This window comes from Penicillium psychrofluorescens (genome assembly GCF_964197705.1).
Source record: "Penicillium psychrofluorescens genome assembly, chromosome: 2".
Classification (NCBI taxonomy): Eukaryota; Fungi; Ascomycota; class Eurotiomycetes; order Eurotiales; family Aspergillaceae; genus Penicillium; species Penicillium psychrofluorescens.
This window is the reverse complement of record NC_133440.1, coordinates 1,248,484-1,263,242: the sequence shown is the minus strand read 5'-3', so window position 1 is coordinate 1,263,242 and position 14,759 is coordinate 1,248,484. Positions and strand designations below refer to the sequence as shown.

General features: G+C 54.2%; 5 protein-coding genes across 5 annotated transcripts; 4 read left to right on the top strand and 1 right to left on the bottom strand.

Annotated features, from left to right (window-relative positions):
* Positions 1-140: 140 nt before the first annotated feature.
* On the top strand, positions 141-2,021 carry PFLUO_LOCUS2687 (histidine permease; the record flags this gene model as incomplete). Its single annotated transcript, XM_073779852.1, has 3 exons — positions 141-423; positions 480-897; positions 959-2,021. 3 exons carry the CDS (start codon positions 141-143, stop codon positions 2,019-2,021), a joined length of 1,764 nt encoding a protein of 587 aa, XP_073636766.1.
* A 1,287-nt stretch (positions 2,022-3,308) lies between these two features.
* PFLUO_LOCUS2686 (Rho-GTPase-activating protein 8) lies at positions 3,309-6,206 on the top strand (the record flags this gene model as incomplete). The annotated part of the gene is made up of 5 exons (XM_073779851.1): positions 3,309-3,539; positions 3,608-4,754; positions 4,805-4,900; positions 4,951-5,136; positions 5,188-6,206. The coding sequence occupies 5 exons, from the start codon at positions 3,309-3,311 to the stop codon at positions 6,204-6,206; spliced, it is 2,679 nt and encodes an 892-aa protein (XP_073636765.1).
* An 820-nt stretch (positions 6,207-7,026) lies between these two features.
* On the bottom strand, positions 7,027-9,077 carry PFLUO_LOCUS2685 (AAA ATPase; the record flags this gene model as incomplete). Its single annotated transcript, XM_073779850.1, has 3 exons — positions 7,027-8,675; positions 8,736-8,981; positions 9,032-9,077. 3 exons carry the CDS (start codon positions 9,075-9,077, stop codon positions 7,027-7,029), a joined length of 1,941 nt encoding a protein of 646 aa, XP_073636764.1.
* Positions 9,078-9,564: 487 nt separating this feature from the next.
* PFLUO_LOCUS2684 (UBX domain protein Ubx2) lies at positions 9,565-11,200 on the top strand (the record flags this gene model as incomplete). The annotated part of the gene is made up of 2 exons (XM_073779849.1): positions 9,565-10,060; positions 10,119-11,200. The coding sequence occupies 2 exons, from the start codon at positions 9,565-9,567 to the stop codon at positions 11,198-11,200; spliced, it is 1,578 nt and encodes a 525-aa protein (XP_073636763.1).
* Positions 11,201-12,124: 924 nt separating this feature from the next.
* PFLUO_LOCUS2683 (Serine/threonine-protein kinase PAK 6) lies at positions 12,125-14,086 on the top strand (the record flags this gene model as incomplete). The annotated part of the gene is made up of 4 exons (XM_073779848.1): positions 12,125-12,176; positions 12,234-12,264; positions 12,318-12,634; positions 12,687-14,086. 4 exons carry the CDS (start codon positions 12,125-12,127, stop codon positions 14,084-14,086), a joined length of 1,800 nt encoding a protein of 599 aa, XP_073636762.1.
* Positions 14,087-14,759: the final 673 nt, after the last annotated feature.

Here is a 14,759-nt window from a genome sequence, read left to right as displayed (position 1 = left end):
TCTTTCTGATCTGCCTGGTGCGACTATATACGAAGGGTCCCGCCCCCCCCTCTCTTCTTGGTCTTCCCGTCTTCTGTTCTTCATCGCTCACTTACTTCCTTCCCATCCTTCCTCTACACTTCTCCCTCCCCCTGGCAATCATGGAGGAGAAAAAGGTCATCACAGAGTCCAAGGCGGCCGTCGGGGAGTCGCCCCCAGCCTATGCCTACGGCGACTCCGAACCTACTCGCGGCTCGCTGGGCCAGCGCATCCTCGATAGCTTCAAGCGCGACCCCAACGCGCATGTCACCCACGGGGCCGCAGCAGGCGCCGATGGACAGGGCTTCGATATCGAGGGTGCCGCACAGAACACTGCCAACTCTCCGCTGCAGCGCAAGCTGAAGGCTCGTCACCTGCAGATGATTGCCATCGGTGGTTCGATCGGTATGGAAATTCTGCTGATTGATTGAAGAGGTCATCTGCTAACGTGCCGCCGACAGGTACGGGTCTGTTCGTGGGTTCGGGAACGGTGCTGGCCTCGGGCGGTCCCGCCTCGGTGCTCATCGCCTACTGTCTGATCGGAATCATGCTTTACTGCACCGTCCACGCGCTGGGTGAGATGGCCGTCCTCTTCCCCGTCGCGGGTTCGTTTGCCCACTACTCGACTCGGTTCATTGATCCCGCCTGGGGCTTTGCCATGGGCTGGAACTACGCGCTACAGTGGTTGGTGGTCTTGCCTCTGGAAATCGTCGCTGCGTCCATCACCATCGGCTACTGGAACTCCTCGATCAACAATGCCGCCTGGGTGGCCATCTTTTGGGTGTTGATTGTCGGCATTAACATGTTTGGTGTGCGAGGCTACGGTGAAGCCGAGTTCCTGTTTGCCATTATCAAAGTTACCGCTGTCGTTGGTTTCATGTGAGTAAATTGCTTGATTGCCTTGATGATGGGCGGTATTCACTGACACGCTTGTCTCTAGTCTCCTCGGAATCATCATCGACTGTGGCGGTGGCCCCCAGGGAGGCTACCGGGGCGGAAAGACCTGGATCAATCCAGGCGCCTTCCACAACGGTTTCAAGGGTCTTTGCAGTGTCTTTGTCAACGCTGCCTTTGCCTTCGCTGGTACTGAGCTGGTCGGTCTGGCTGCGGCCGAGACGGCCAACCCCCGCAAGACTCTCCCGACTGCGGTTAAGCAGGTGTTCTGGCGGATCACCCTCTTCTACGTGGTCTCTCTGACTCTCGTCGGCCTCCTGGTTCCATACACCAACAAGCTTCTTCTCTCTGGCAGCTCTTCGGAGGATGCCCACGCTTCGCCGTTTGTCATTGCCATCGAATCCGCTGGCATCGATGTTCTGCCGTCGATCATGAACGTTGTGATCATGATTGCAGTCTTGTCCGTCGGCAACTCCTCGATTTATGGCTCCTCCCGAACCCTCGCTGCTCTCGCCGAACAGGGTCAGGCTCCTCGATTCCTGGCCTACATTGACCGCAAGGGCCGTCCCATCTTTGCCATCATATTCGCCTCTGTTCTGGGTCTGCTGTGCTTCCTGGCCGCGACCCCCAAGGAAGTGATAGCCTTTGAGTGGATGATGGCTCTGTCGGGTCTGTCCTCGATTTTCACCTGGGGCTCCATTTGCATGTGCCACATTCGCTTCCGCCGCGCGTGGAAGCTGCAGGGCCACAGCTTGAACGAACTGGCCTTCCGGACGCAGGCTGGTCTGATTGGCTCCTGGGTCGGATTCATCTTCAACTGCCTCGTGCTCATCGCCCAGTTCTGGATTGGCGTCTGGCCGACCGGCTACGTGACTTTGAGTGCGTCGAGCCGAGTGAAGGTGTTCTTCGAGGCCTATCTGGCTGCACCCGTCGTGATCGCCTGCTACATCCCCTACAGAATCTACTACAAGACCAAGTTCCAGCGCGCCGCCCACATCGATCTGGTCACCGGTCGCCGGGATCTGGATGTCCAGTATCTGATTGAGCAGGAGAAGGCCGAGCAGGCTCAATGGCCTGCCTGGAAGAAGGTCTACAAATTCTTCTGCTAGACATTTCATGGGCGTTGTTTTAATGGTAATGCTTCGTTTACTTGTGGGGGGTTCGGAAGGGGGGTGGACAATGTGTTCTATATCCATAACTTACTTATCTCTACTGTTTTGCTATCTCTCAGCTTAGCTTGACGATTGATGTTTTGATGAAATCTCACTCGCCTTTGCTGATGAATGGATGTGGCATGCCATACTCACTCCGGTTGTCTCTGTTTGCCCGTATACATTACTGTAGTCTGCCGAGGCTCAGATGCCAGCCCTCTTCGATGCGCTGCCGATCTCACCCTTCATCTCATGAAAAAATGCGCGTCTTCTCCAGACTTGGCATGTTTGCACTATTACAGCACTGGCCAGCAATCCTCAGTTGGTACCATGGAAGTACACCATGAACGCTGAAACATCCAGGCACAAAGCAAGTACCACAAAAGTACCTCATGATCGATCCATTAGATTTCCCCCTTTTTTTTTCTTCAAATACCTACGTAGTTGTCCAGCTCGACACCAGATGCTCTCCGGGTCTCTCGGATCCCCAATGGCAAGATGAGAAAAACGGCCGCCAAAAATAGCACGAAATAGGAGTTTTACTTGAAAGGGCGTTAGGCCGTGGAGCCACTCGTATCCATACTGTAATGAGAGGCGATCTGCACCACCGAGCTACGTCAGCCACAAACGTAATATTACCTGGACCCAGGGCATGACGCCGGGTTCCAGGCAGTCACCCGGATCGATCTCCATCTTCTCTCCCAACACTGCCTTTGTCCCTAAGCAAGCCACAAGTTGCTGTTTTTGCTTTCGTTTTGCTTTTACATATCTGTTTGCATTGCATCGCCAGTTCCCCTGGACTCGGCCTGCTTCCGCTCGTTCTCTTCCTTGCCCCCGTCTCGTGGTCTTGCCGCGGCCGCAGCCACGCCACAGCGCTTACCCTCGACCTGAACCTCCCACGCTACCCTCGCGCATTAAACTTCTCTCCTGGAGGTGTGGCCCAGCAGCTCGGCCATCCTTTTCATCGTCCTCTACCCAGTACAATCCCTGTGCGCGGATCTGGGTTGGACCCCAATTGCCCACGAAGCCAGCTGGTCTGCTCTTGGTGAACGAACAGCCACGAAGTCTCAAGACCCCCCAACACAAGCTCCGACACTACGAGTCTCTTCCCTGGAGCCTGCGCGATACCACAGCCTCGTTCCCGATTTCCATACACACGGTCTGAGGGAATCAATTGCGTGACTACGATTACGTGTCCAGTGGCCATTGCGTTCAAGCGTCTGAGTTTCGCCGATCACCGTCACAATGCCTGGTTTTTCGGATTCATTCTGGACGCCCGACTATGCCACCGGGCTGGGGGTGCTGTATGGCAAGCTGCAGCAGGGTGTGGTGGAAAACAGGCAGATTTTGACCATCGCCTCGATGCGCGCAGATGCGGAGGAGCAGTATGGTCTTCGCATGGGCGACATTGCTCCGAGTGTCGATCGGTTGACGGGAGCTGGGTTTGGCAAGGATGATGGGGCCAGTGTTCGCAAGGTACATTGAATTGGATGGACTTGCTCGTTGACCGCACCAGTGCTGATCTTTTTTTTTTCTCGCTCTAGGCATATGAAGGTGTCCGCACTGAAATGATCGAGGCCTCGCGCAATCATCAGAAGATTGCGAACAATATCCGCGAATTGGTCGTTTCGCCCTTCCGACGCTGGAGCGATGGGCATGATATGCGTGTCCAGCAGTCGCAAGACAGTCTTCAGGGCCGCATCAAGGAACACACGAAACAAGTTGAGCTAGTCCAGAAACTGCGCAGCCAATATTTCAACAAGTGCCGTGTCGTTGAGGACCTCGAGGAGGAGAATAAGCTCGCCTTCCAAGCGCCGGAAGCGAGCCCCCCGATCAAGACGCCGAAGCTTGTCCTGCCTACTGCTGAGGAGGAACCCGAGGAGGAACCCGTGGAACTTGGCGATCGGGTTTATCCTCCGGAGGAGGTCAAGCAGCTTCTGCTGCACATGCTGGATAATATCAAGCTCGGCGATGCGAAGGTGCCCATCATCGGGACTTATCAGAACACCTCAACCGGCGCGGATATTGTGGAGTACATTCAGGCGAACATGAATGCGCATGGTCTTGCGCAGGCGGAGAGAATTGGCCAGGATCTGGTGGACAATGGCTTTCTCCGCTTGGTCGGCAACATGGGCAACGTCTTTGCCAATAGTTCCAAGATGAACTATCAGTGGCGGTCCAAGGTCTTCCAGCTCACCGGCATTCCGGAGAAGAAGCGGCCTATGATGCGTGTGACGTCCATGGCAGCAAGCGAGGATGGTAGCGAATCGCCAATCCAGTCCGTTTCGGATATTCTGAATACCTGGAACCCGCTTAACAACCCATACCCGAATGAAACGCCCTCCGAGAAGTTGCGGAGAGAATCTCTGGAAGCCGATGAGCGGTACAGAGCCGCTGTGCGGAGACTCGACCAGATCCGGTGCCGCCTGGAAGAGGAGGTCGTCGAAAACCTCCGCTTCATGGAGCAGTGCGAGCTGGACCGCCTCAAGGCAATCAAAGCCGTGGTCCTTGACTTTTCTGGGGCGATCAGCAACGTCATTCCTAATCTCCAGAGCACCGTCGACCACATGCTGCTGTACCAGGAGACGATCCAGCCCCTGGCCGATCTGCGATATCTACTGGAGAACTACCGAACAGGTGGCTTTGTCCCTCGTGTTCAGGCGTACGAGAATTACTATGGCTCCGTTGAAGGTATGTTATGACTGACTCGGTTAAATGAAAGGACGCTAATTCCGTGGCAGATCAAAACTTTGGTGTCGACCTTGAAGCCAGAGCCCGCTCTGACCGCAAGCGTGTCCCAATCCTGGTGACGACCTTACTTACCTACCTCGATAACCGTAAGATTCTAACCCCATTACAACTTTGTCCGAATCCTAATCAACCCCAGGCTATCCCGAACTCGAGGGTGATGAAGCACGACGGGGCATTTGGCTCCATGATGTCCCGCTGGGACAAGCGCACCGCCTGCGGAGTATCTTAAACAACAGCAAAGTGGACTACCGGGAGGAGCTGCCCAGATATGATATACCCGTTGTTGCGAGCGTTTTGAAACTTTATTTGCTTGAATTGCCAGGTCAGCCTTGACTCCGATGCACTTCCCCATTCCCTGCTAACTTCTCGATAGACTCTCTCGTCTCTTCGCAAGTCTACGAAATCGTGAAAACAATCTATTCTACGACCGCTCACGAGACCACGGAAGAAGGGCGCATCAAGGTCCTCCAGAGCACTCTGGGACAGCTCCGCCTCGTCAACATTGCCACGCTCGATGCCATCATGACCCATTTCACGCGGCTGGTCGACCTGACATCGGCCGACGACAAGTACATCTCCACTCTGGCCCACACCCTGTCCCCCTGTATCTTGCGACCGCGCATAGAGAACAGCTTGACCATGGACGAGCGACACAGTTTCCGGTTGATCCGGGATCTGTTCGCCCACAAGGAAGCCATCTTCGGTGAGCTGAAACGCCAGTCCAGTGCAATGGGGACCTCCATCTCTTCCCCGCGGCCTCGCGCGATCAGCCAAGACGAGAGCAACCGCCGCGCCGCTATGGAGGCCCGCCAGCGCGCTATCGTCAACCGCAGCCGAGCCACCAGCCCCGCTACTCGCCAACGACACCGCCGTGACCGCTCCAGCGGCGCATCTGAATCCACCCGCTTCCCCATCAACGTCTCCAGCCCTCCAGGCAGACAAAATGTGCGCGGTGGCAGTCTGGACGTGCCCAACAGCGCCACTGCTTCTGAAGCAGATGACTCCAGCCCTCCAACCGTGAACGTCCAGGCTGCCGCTGAAGCAGCTACCACCAACGGCACGTCTGTCGACTCCCCAGCTTCAACAACCGGAGCCCCCGCCAGCATCTTGTCGGAGGCCTCCTCCAGCCCCCCTCCTCCACCAGAGACCGCCTCCGACGGCTCTCCCACCCCGACCCCAACGCCAGCACCCACCACTGGCGAGTTTGACAGGCGCACTTCCATCCCCCGCTCGGTCGGTGCCCACTACAGCCGTAAGCCCGGTCTCGGCAGCCTGTCTAGCCTCCCGTCTGGCGCGGGTGTCAATTCCCCCGATATGGACAGTAAGCGGAATAGTCTTGCGGAGAGTGAGCCCAAGGGCGTGACTCTGGAAGACAAGCCCATGGATGATTAGACAGGGAGGGATATCGTTATTACCGCTTATGCGTCGAGCGTCGAGCGAGTTTTTGCATTCTGTGTTGAAGAGCAAGGCGACCAAGGCAAGCAAAGCAAAGCACAAAGCCGGAAGTATACGTCTTGTCCTCTCCTGTCCTGCCTAGCCTTTGGATATGTATCGTTCTGCTCTGAACATGGCAAAAACGAGATGTTTCTTCTTCTCCCTTTTTTCTTTTCTTGTGTGTTCTTTTCTTATCTTGTTTACTCGGGTTTTCCCTTGCGCCTTTCGGTATCTACTGGAGAGCCCTGGTTTCCTCCAAGGCATGTTTGCATTCATACCCTGTTCTTCATTATTCATTCTGTATTTCTGGTTTACTAGTGCGTCTTGTATGTTCATCATCCAATATATGCGTCCATGCCTTTCCTCGTCTTTCTTTTTCTCAGGGACTTGGAATCCATCCATCTGCTGTGTTCTTATCTAAGGTTGGTACACTACACGCATGGACACTCTTCTCTTCTATGATGAATGATTTCATTGAGGAATTCATCTAGAAGCATAATCATACTCCAGACATGCAAAGGAAAGCAGAGCAGACCACAAACACCAACAACAAACTAACAATGGAGATAGCCATAATGAGAAAAAGCATAACACATAGACAGACGCTAGAGATGGTAGAGGTAATGATAAGATCAACTCCAAGAATGCGGAAGCAACACAGAACAAGCAGTGTTGTACAGAAAAAGGTGGAGATAAACACCGCCTTGGAAAGGACTCCGTAGATGCAGAAGGAAGGACACATGCAATGAGAGAGTGCAATACAGAGAAATAGTCAAAATCAAAGACCCTCGCCTCGGAGCAGCCGACGCAGGATCCCTTCGCCGGGACCGGCGATCTGGCTCTCAATTTCCTTTTGGGTAACGAAGCAGACCAGGCCTTGTTCGTCGAGACCCCTGTGAGGCGTCGCGGGCGTGTTGCCCGATTTCGAGGGCGTGCGGCGAATGTCAGAGCCGGCGGCGAGGGTCCCGCCGCGGCCGCGGCCTTGGTACTCGCCGACCAGTCCCATTGTCTCTAGATTGCCCAAGACATCCTTGAACTCGGTAGCTGTTAGAGGATGGAGGATGTTGTCGTTTCGACAGAGGGCACAGTACGTGTCGAAGGCTTGTTTAATGCTTGGAGCTGCCATGCGAGACTTGGACGGCGTGCTGGGGATGTCGCCTTCGCGACGCTTGCGTTCGAGGGCGATCAGAGCGCAGATTGCTGCTTTCTGTTGAAGGTTCAAACCCTGCAGTCTTTGGACGGTGCCTTGTCCAAAGGCCGAGGAGGTCACCTTGGCAATGTGCGCGATGCTGGCGCGCGGTGCCGTGACTGCAGTGTAAGACGACATCGTTGCAGCAGCCTGAGGGGCTGAGCCTCCTTTGACAGGGGATGCCAAGTTCTTGTTCTCTGCTAAGATCGCGGTGTTCTCAGACTTCTCGGCTTTCTTCTTCTCCAGCTTTTGCTGGGTCTCCAGCTCAATGACATCGATGGCACGCTTGATCAGCTCAAAGGCCTTCCGAAGATCACCAGTTTGGGAGGCCACCTTTTTGGAACACAGCTGGATGGCGGCAGGATGGAGGAAGGGGACAAATTTGGCGTCGGTCTCCGTTCCAGCGGGAAGTAATGACCGGAGGCGGCTGGTGATCACATTCGCGATTGAGGCAGCGTTGTACGGCAAAAATGCCAGGAGAGTCGGCTTCAGGTTCTTTGCTTTCAGCTGTGGGAGAGACCGGTCGGTTAGATCCAGGGCGTTGGCGATGCCAATCAGCAGAAGGCTCGACTTGTTATGTAGCGACCATTCAAACAACGACTGTAGAACGCCCGAATCTCCACCCATGAGCAAGTGATCGATTTCGTCCAGACTGACCAAGAACAATTCCTCTTTTTTCTTGGAGGGAAGGAACATTGCCTTCAATCGATCCGCCTCGCTCTTCTTGAACACTTCAGACTCCTCGCCGAAATCCTGGATCAACTTGCTGTAGACATCGCGCGCAGCTCGCATGCTGACACAGTTGACGTGGGATACCCGGACGGTGGAGAGATCAAGATCTCGGCACACCTCTTGGACCATGGCGCTTTTCCCGGTTCCGGGAGGACCGCTCACGTAGAGACATCCTCCTTTTCTGGACCGGATTCCCTCCTCAATAAAGGAGACAAGTTTTTGTCGCTCCGTGTCTCGCCCAACCAATGTGGTTGAAGTGGCACCACGTGCAAACAGCTGCCGTGCCTGCGAATAAACCGACTGCGACACATGAGCCGCACTGGGGGTGGCACTTTTCCGAGGCGTAGGAAGAACATCGCTATGGCGAGGGGTGCGTGGAGTCATGGCCTTTGCGCCTACCTGCACTCGGTGCCGGGGCGTGACGGGCGAGTGCTGCAGTGCATCCCGGAACCTCGACTTCTGTGGTGTTTTGAACTCGATTTCTCCTCTCGGTTTGGCGTTCTCCTCTGCATATCCATGTGTTAGCCTTGATGGTCCAACACATCTCTCCGAGGCTCTCAGCTTACCCTCCACCGGCTTTGAGCTGCGGAAATGCGAATTGATCTTGGTCGGAGACCCACCCTGGCCATCGCGAAGGGTGTGCTTGGACGGCACGGTGTCCGCAGCACCCTTGTTCTCGTCCCCATTCTCCTGATCTGGCTGAGCATCCTTTGCCCTCGATCGCAGTTGGCGTTTTGGCCGTTGCTCGCCCTCCTCCTGGTGGACTCGAGGGGTGCGAGTGCGGCGCTTACTGGCGGTGCGCTGCGGTAGCTCTGGAGGTTGGGTTAGCTGAGTACAAGGAAGAAAAGGCAGTTGCAGTCACCTTCGTCGACTGCCCGAGAGCGCTTTCCCAAAACCGTGGCTGCCATATTTGGGGGGTGTGGGTTGAGAGTGACAGAGCGGAAGAGCGACGGGCTCCATTTGAGTTGTTCCTGCCAAGCACGCGCCTTTGGTCGTGTTTTCGCGTCGCGCGTGCGGATTTCTGCCGCCGGCGGTCAAGCACTGCATTGTTGGTCTTCCTGAACACCCGGAGCTTGGTCACCCGCGGTGAGGTCAGAGGCAGATCCGCGCGGTGTTTTGTAGCCTGCGAGCGCACTCCGGATGATTTCTCTCTCAGTATTCAACTTCCACCTCTCCCCTCTTCCTCCTCCTCTTTCTTCTTCTGCCGACTTCGTGGACTCCTAGCCGTGTTGGTTCCTCTTTAGTTTGCAGCAGTTTGCAGCAGTCTACTCCGGATTCGCTTGCTCCCCACCTCGACTCCATCTAGATCGCTTCTCTCGCTGCCCTGAGCGCAGCATATCTCTCGATTTTTTCCACCTACCCGATCCTCCCCGAAAGCTCGCCTAATACACAACCATGGCGGACGACGTGGTGGCTCAGTTCACCGAAATCACCGGCTCGTCGCCGGAGCTGGCAACCCAGTACCTGCAGCTGGCGGACTCCAACATTGAGCAGGCAATGCAGCTCTACTTTGAAAATGGAGGCGCCCCTTTGACAGAGGAACCGACCACACAACCTCCTGCTCCTCAACCAGCACCCCGCCGCTCCGGATTCGAAGACGAGTCGGGGGTAGTGCATGTCGATTCGGACTCGGAAGATGAGCTTGCCGCTGCGACTCGAACTCAACCCTCTGCTGTACCCAGTGCCGGACCAACATTCGACAATGATGCCGCCATGGCTCGCCGCCTACAAGAGGAAATGTATGGTACTGCACCGGATGGTGAGGTTGACGATGGTGTGCGCGCACCGATGGCACGGACGACGGAAACTCTTGTGGGACCGGGAATGGACTTCGACGAGGATGATATGCATGCCAATATTCTCAGTCAACTACGTACTCGCCAGCGAGGAGGTTCGTTTATGGCTAGTTTTCTTCGTCAATACCGTCTGTCTAACATTGTGGCTCCTAGGGCGACCGGGCATCTTCAATCAGCGAGAAGACCCATCGATTTGGACGGGCGACTCCGAGGAGACACATCGGGAACATCTAGCTACAGCCACAGGAGGGGCCTCGGAGGCTTCGTCAAAATCGAACATGCTTGCGGAGATGTATCGTCCCCCGTTCGAGATCATGTCAAGACTGCCGTGGGATGTGGCTCGCCAGGAGGGGCGCGATAACGAAAAATGGTTGCTGGTCAACATTCAAGACTCGTCCGTCTTCGATTGCCAAGTTTTAAACCGGGACCTGTGGAAAGACAAGAGTGTTCAGGAATCTGTGAAGGAGCATTTTATCTTCCTGCAATTCTCCAAGGACGACCCTCGTGCTTCGTCATACTTGCAATACTACTTCCAAGCGAGCAACGTCTCCGACAATTACCCTCACATTGCCATCATCGACCCTCGTACCGGTGAACAAATGAAGGTCTGGTCTGGGCCCCCAGTGGTCAAGCCTGCCGAATTTCTCATGCAGATTCACGAATTCCTCGACCGATACAGCCTGAATCATAATGTGCGCAACCCGGTGGCGAAGCGGAAAATAGAGAAGAAAGAAAAGAGCATCGATGCGATGACTGAAGAGGAGATGCTGGAGATGGCGATGCGGAACAGCCTCGGCGAAGGTGGTGCTGCGGCTCCAACGCTGGAGGACCCGGATGACCTGACCCGGAGCACGGAGGATGTCAAGGGCAAGGGCCGAGCCACTGAGGAGGACGTGAGCATGACCGGGACAGAGCCAGTCGCGGAAGAAGAAGACTCTCCATTTGGCTCAATTCCAAGCGATCGTCCGCACACCGAACCCGATGCCGACCCGGCCACAACCACGCGCATTCAATTCCGCCATCCATCCGGCAGGGTCATCCGACGCTTTGCACTTTCGGACCCAGTCCAGCGAATCTACGAATGGCTTAAAGCCAGCCCTCCACTAGAAGATAAATCGGGTGTGGAATTTGAGCTAAACGCCACGGGCCGCAATCTCATTGACCAGCTGAGCACCAGCATTGCGGACGCGGGACTGAAGAATGGAACTGTGATGATCGGATATCTGGAAGACTAAACCCGACTTGTCTTGTGTTTTCGGCGGTCATCTATTCTCAGTTTCACTGGGTGTTAATGATGGATGGGTGCGATCATGTTCCAGGCATTTCACTGCTTCACGAAGGTTTTTCTGGGACTTCCCGGCTTACTTTGTTTTGCTCTCCTGCAGAGTATTTTCATGGCAGGGCCTACGGGTCTCAGAGACAAGGATCTTCTTTGCATCTCCTGGGGGCGGGGCTGTGATATTCCTAGATTTTATCTTTGAACAGATCCATAGAATTCCTAAACATCTTCGAGCTAAGTTACTATTTATTTCCTACAGATCTAGATCGTACGCGGACCTGCGTCGCCAGATCAACGCGCTCACCGCCCTCGATAAGCTTTACCGCCTGGCAGAATCCCCCCTCGTAGATAAACAAAACGCAAGGGAATGGATTGTGCCCTCTTCCTCACCTCCCATTCCACACACCACTATTGTCTGAGTTGTTGAGGGTTTCGGTGCGAATTGATGATGCATCACGACTGATGATTCTTTGACATGCCCTGACCAATCTCGCCCATTGCGTAGAGAACTACCCCGCCCACATTCTTTTGTTGACAGGCGTGTCACTTGTATGTTGACAGGCCACAATCGGTGAACAATGACTGACCACCCTATTCACCAGGCACATTCTCTATTTTGCCCCATTTTGCTCGGTGTGGATTACATCTCTTGTGTCTCACCCCTTCCGATCGGTCCATTCACACGGTATGTGCTACCCAGTGAATCTGACAGTACCACAATACCGGGTCAGATTCATAGGCTTCTGGACTCGGACTCCAGACTTTTTTTTCTCCTTGCATAGTTACCATCCCTGGAAATCCTCGAAGCTAATACTATGTCCAAGTTCCACACTACTACATGAACCTCGATCCCCACAAGCGACTTCATTAGTCTGCCAAAATGCCAGCACCAATCGACCCAGAGACAATCTACACCAAGCAGACCTGCATTGGTAGGTATCCAACCTTGATGACAACTGCAGCTGCTGACTGTGATTCTAAATTTACAGGCGGGGGAAGTTTCGGCAGGGTCTACAAAGGGTAAGTGGAGTGCTTGGTGTGTGTCAGACTCAATTGCTGACGCTCTATCACAGTGTAGATAGACGGACTGGAGAATCAGTCGCCATCAAAATTATCGACGTCGAAAATGCCGAGGATGAGGTCGACGACATCATCAAGGAGATTGCGATCTTGTCGGAACTGAAGTCCCCCTATGTCACCAAGTACCATGGCTCGTACTTGAAGGGATCGCATCTGTGGATCATTATGGAATTTTGCTCGGGTGGGAGCTGCCATGGTTTGCTGCGTCCCGGGGTGATTCACGAAGAGTACATCGCCATCATCTTGCGGGAACTTCTGCGCGGCCTGGAATACCTTCATGGGGATCAGAAGCTGCATCGTGATATCAAAGGTGGGCATTTTCTCCCTGGAACGGATGAATTGAAGGACTAACGATTTCGCAGCGGCGAACATCCTCTTGAGCGCCAGCGGTCAGGTCAAATTGGCGGATTTCGGAGTATCTGGACAGCTATCGGCGACAATGACCAAGAAGAACACCTTTGTCGGCACTCCATTCTGGATGGCTCCCGAAGTTATCAAGCAGTCAGGCTATGATTACAAGGCAGACATCTGGTCCCTGGGAATCACGGCAATCGAGCTAGCTTGTGGAGACCCTCCATATGCCGACATACACCCGATGAAAGTGTTGTTTTTGATCCCGAAGAATCCGCCTCCTCAGCTGGTCGGTAACTTCAGCAAGCCATTCAAACAACTTGTGGAGCTGTGCTTGCGTCGAGACCCAAAGGAACGTCCGACAGCTAGGGAGCTGCTGGAACACCCGTTCATCAAACGTGCCAAGAGGACAACATATCTGACAGAGTTGATTGAACGCTCGGAGCGTTGGCAGGCAACTCATCAAGGGCAGGGGGACGACCAGGACTACGACGAGTGGGAAGTCAACCAGGAAGCAAACATAAAGCCTGAAGAAGAAGACCTGTGGGACTTTGGCACCGTTCGCGCGGCTGGTGGTCGAGTTCCAGCCCCGCCTCTACGACCATTGAAAGACTCTGATACGAATTCACGAAGTAATGAAGCAGACGAGTGGGATCTGTGTGGTGACGACACGCCCAAGAAAGCTCCAACAATCAGCAACCAGCCACCTCAGCCAACAAACATGGACAACTCTGGGCTCAACCTCTCACCATCCAAAACCCCTCTGCCTCCCTCAATTCCATCCTCGCCTACGAAGAAGCCTTCTACACAGGCCCTGCTAAACCCTCTCTGCAATTCTTCACCCACAACCACCAGTGCTGTCTCCGAGCAAATCCGCACACCAAGTGGTCAAATCACTAGAAAACCAGCACCTCTCTCTCAGCCCGTCTCTCACACTGCATTCTCAAAACAACCTGAGACACCTTCATCCCCCAAACCAGCAACAGGTCTCAAATCCAAGCGCGCCGCCGCCCCAGCCCTCGAGGAGACGTACACATCCAACGCGGCGGGAAAGTCTTCCTCTGAAACAGACCGCGCAACGGCCTGCGGAACCGTGATTCTTCCCGCTCTCCGCGCAGCCATGAACCGTCGCAGCCGCAGCCTGGCACGTCACGATCCCGGCCGAAATCCTGCTAGCAGCGGCAAGCCCACCACCGAGGACGAGAAGAAGCAGTGGGAGCGCAGTGTCCGTGTCCACCGCGGAATGGAGCAAGTGGCCGATGAGATTGCGAGGTCTTTTTCAAATCTTCATCGCTGGGACTCCGAGGATCCCGTTGATATGGGCGGTGGGGTCGATGCTGTTCTTGATGCATTCTTGGAAGAGGTGCTGGTGAGGCTTCAACCTGCTTCCCCTCCGTCTCACTCTGCATGAGACTCGGTTCTTTTGTGGTAGAAATTTCTCTTTTCGTTGCTCTCGCTGTCTGCTTCTTGACTTGTATTGTTTATGGAAGTTGCGCTGTGATTGATGATGGGAGTTACGTTGTGGGCATTGCTTTCGACGCGTACATGTTTCTTCTCCTTCTTCTCCTCATTGCTGCTCCTGTTGATGTTCTACACGTACATGACCATGTCTGCGTTCCTGTCATTATTGATGTTTGATGTTCGACCGAATCTCCACGCTCTCTCGGCATACCTCCCTCAGCGGCAAATAGTCGGTTCACAACCAGTATTTTCTGTACGGGACAACACAACCGGTCTGGAACCGGGAAGACGTTCACTGATTATTTGCGCTGGGGCATGCATGCACTTACCTTCTTCTGTTCATTGTTGATTACATTTTAGAGTTTAGTTTCGAGTCAATTGAGTTGATTCCTGTTCCGCCTCCTCCCAACTCCAACACCATTGCTTCCTATTGTTGTCCAAATGAATGGAAAGAAAGGGGTACAAATACACGACAGCAGGTAGAATAAATGGCAAAAAAGGGGTATAAATACATGACAGCAGGTGGGGATAACACTATATACTAAATGGACACGACTTTTATTGCGTAAAACGTCAGAAGCGCAGGTAGACAGGGCATGAGAGGGGTATGAGTTAAATACATA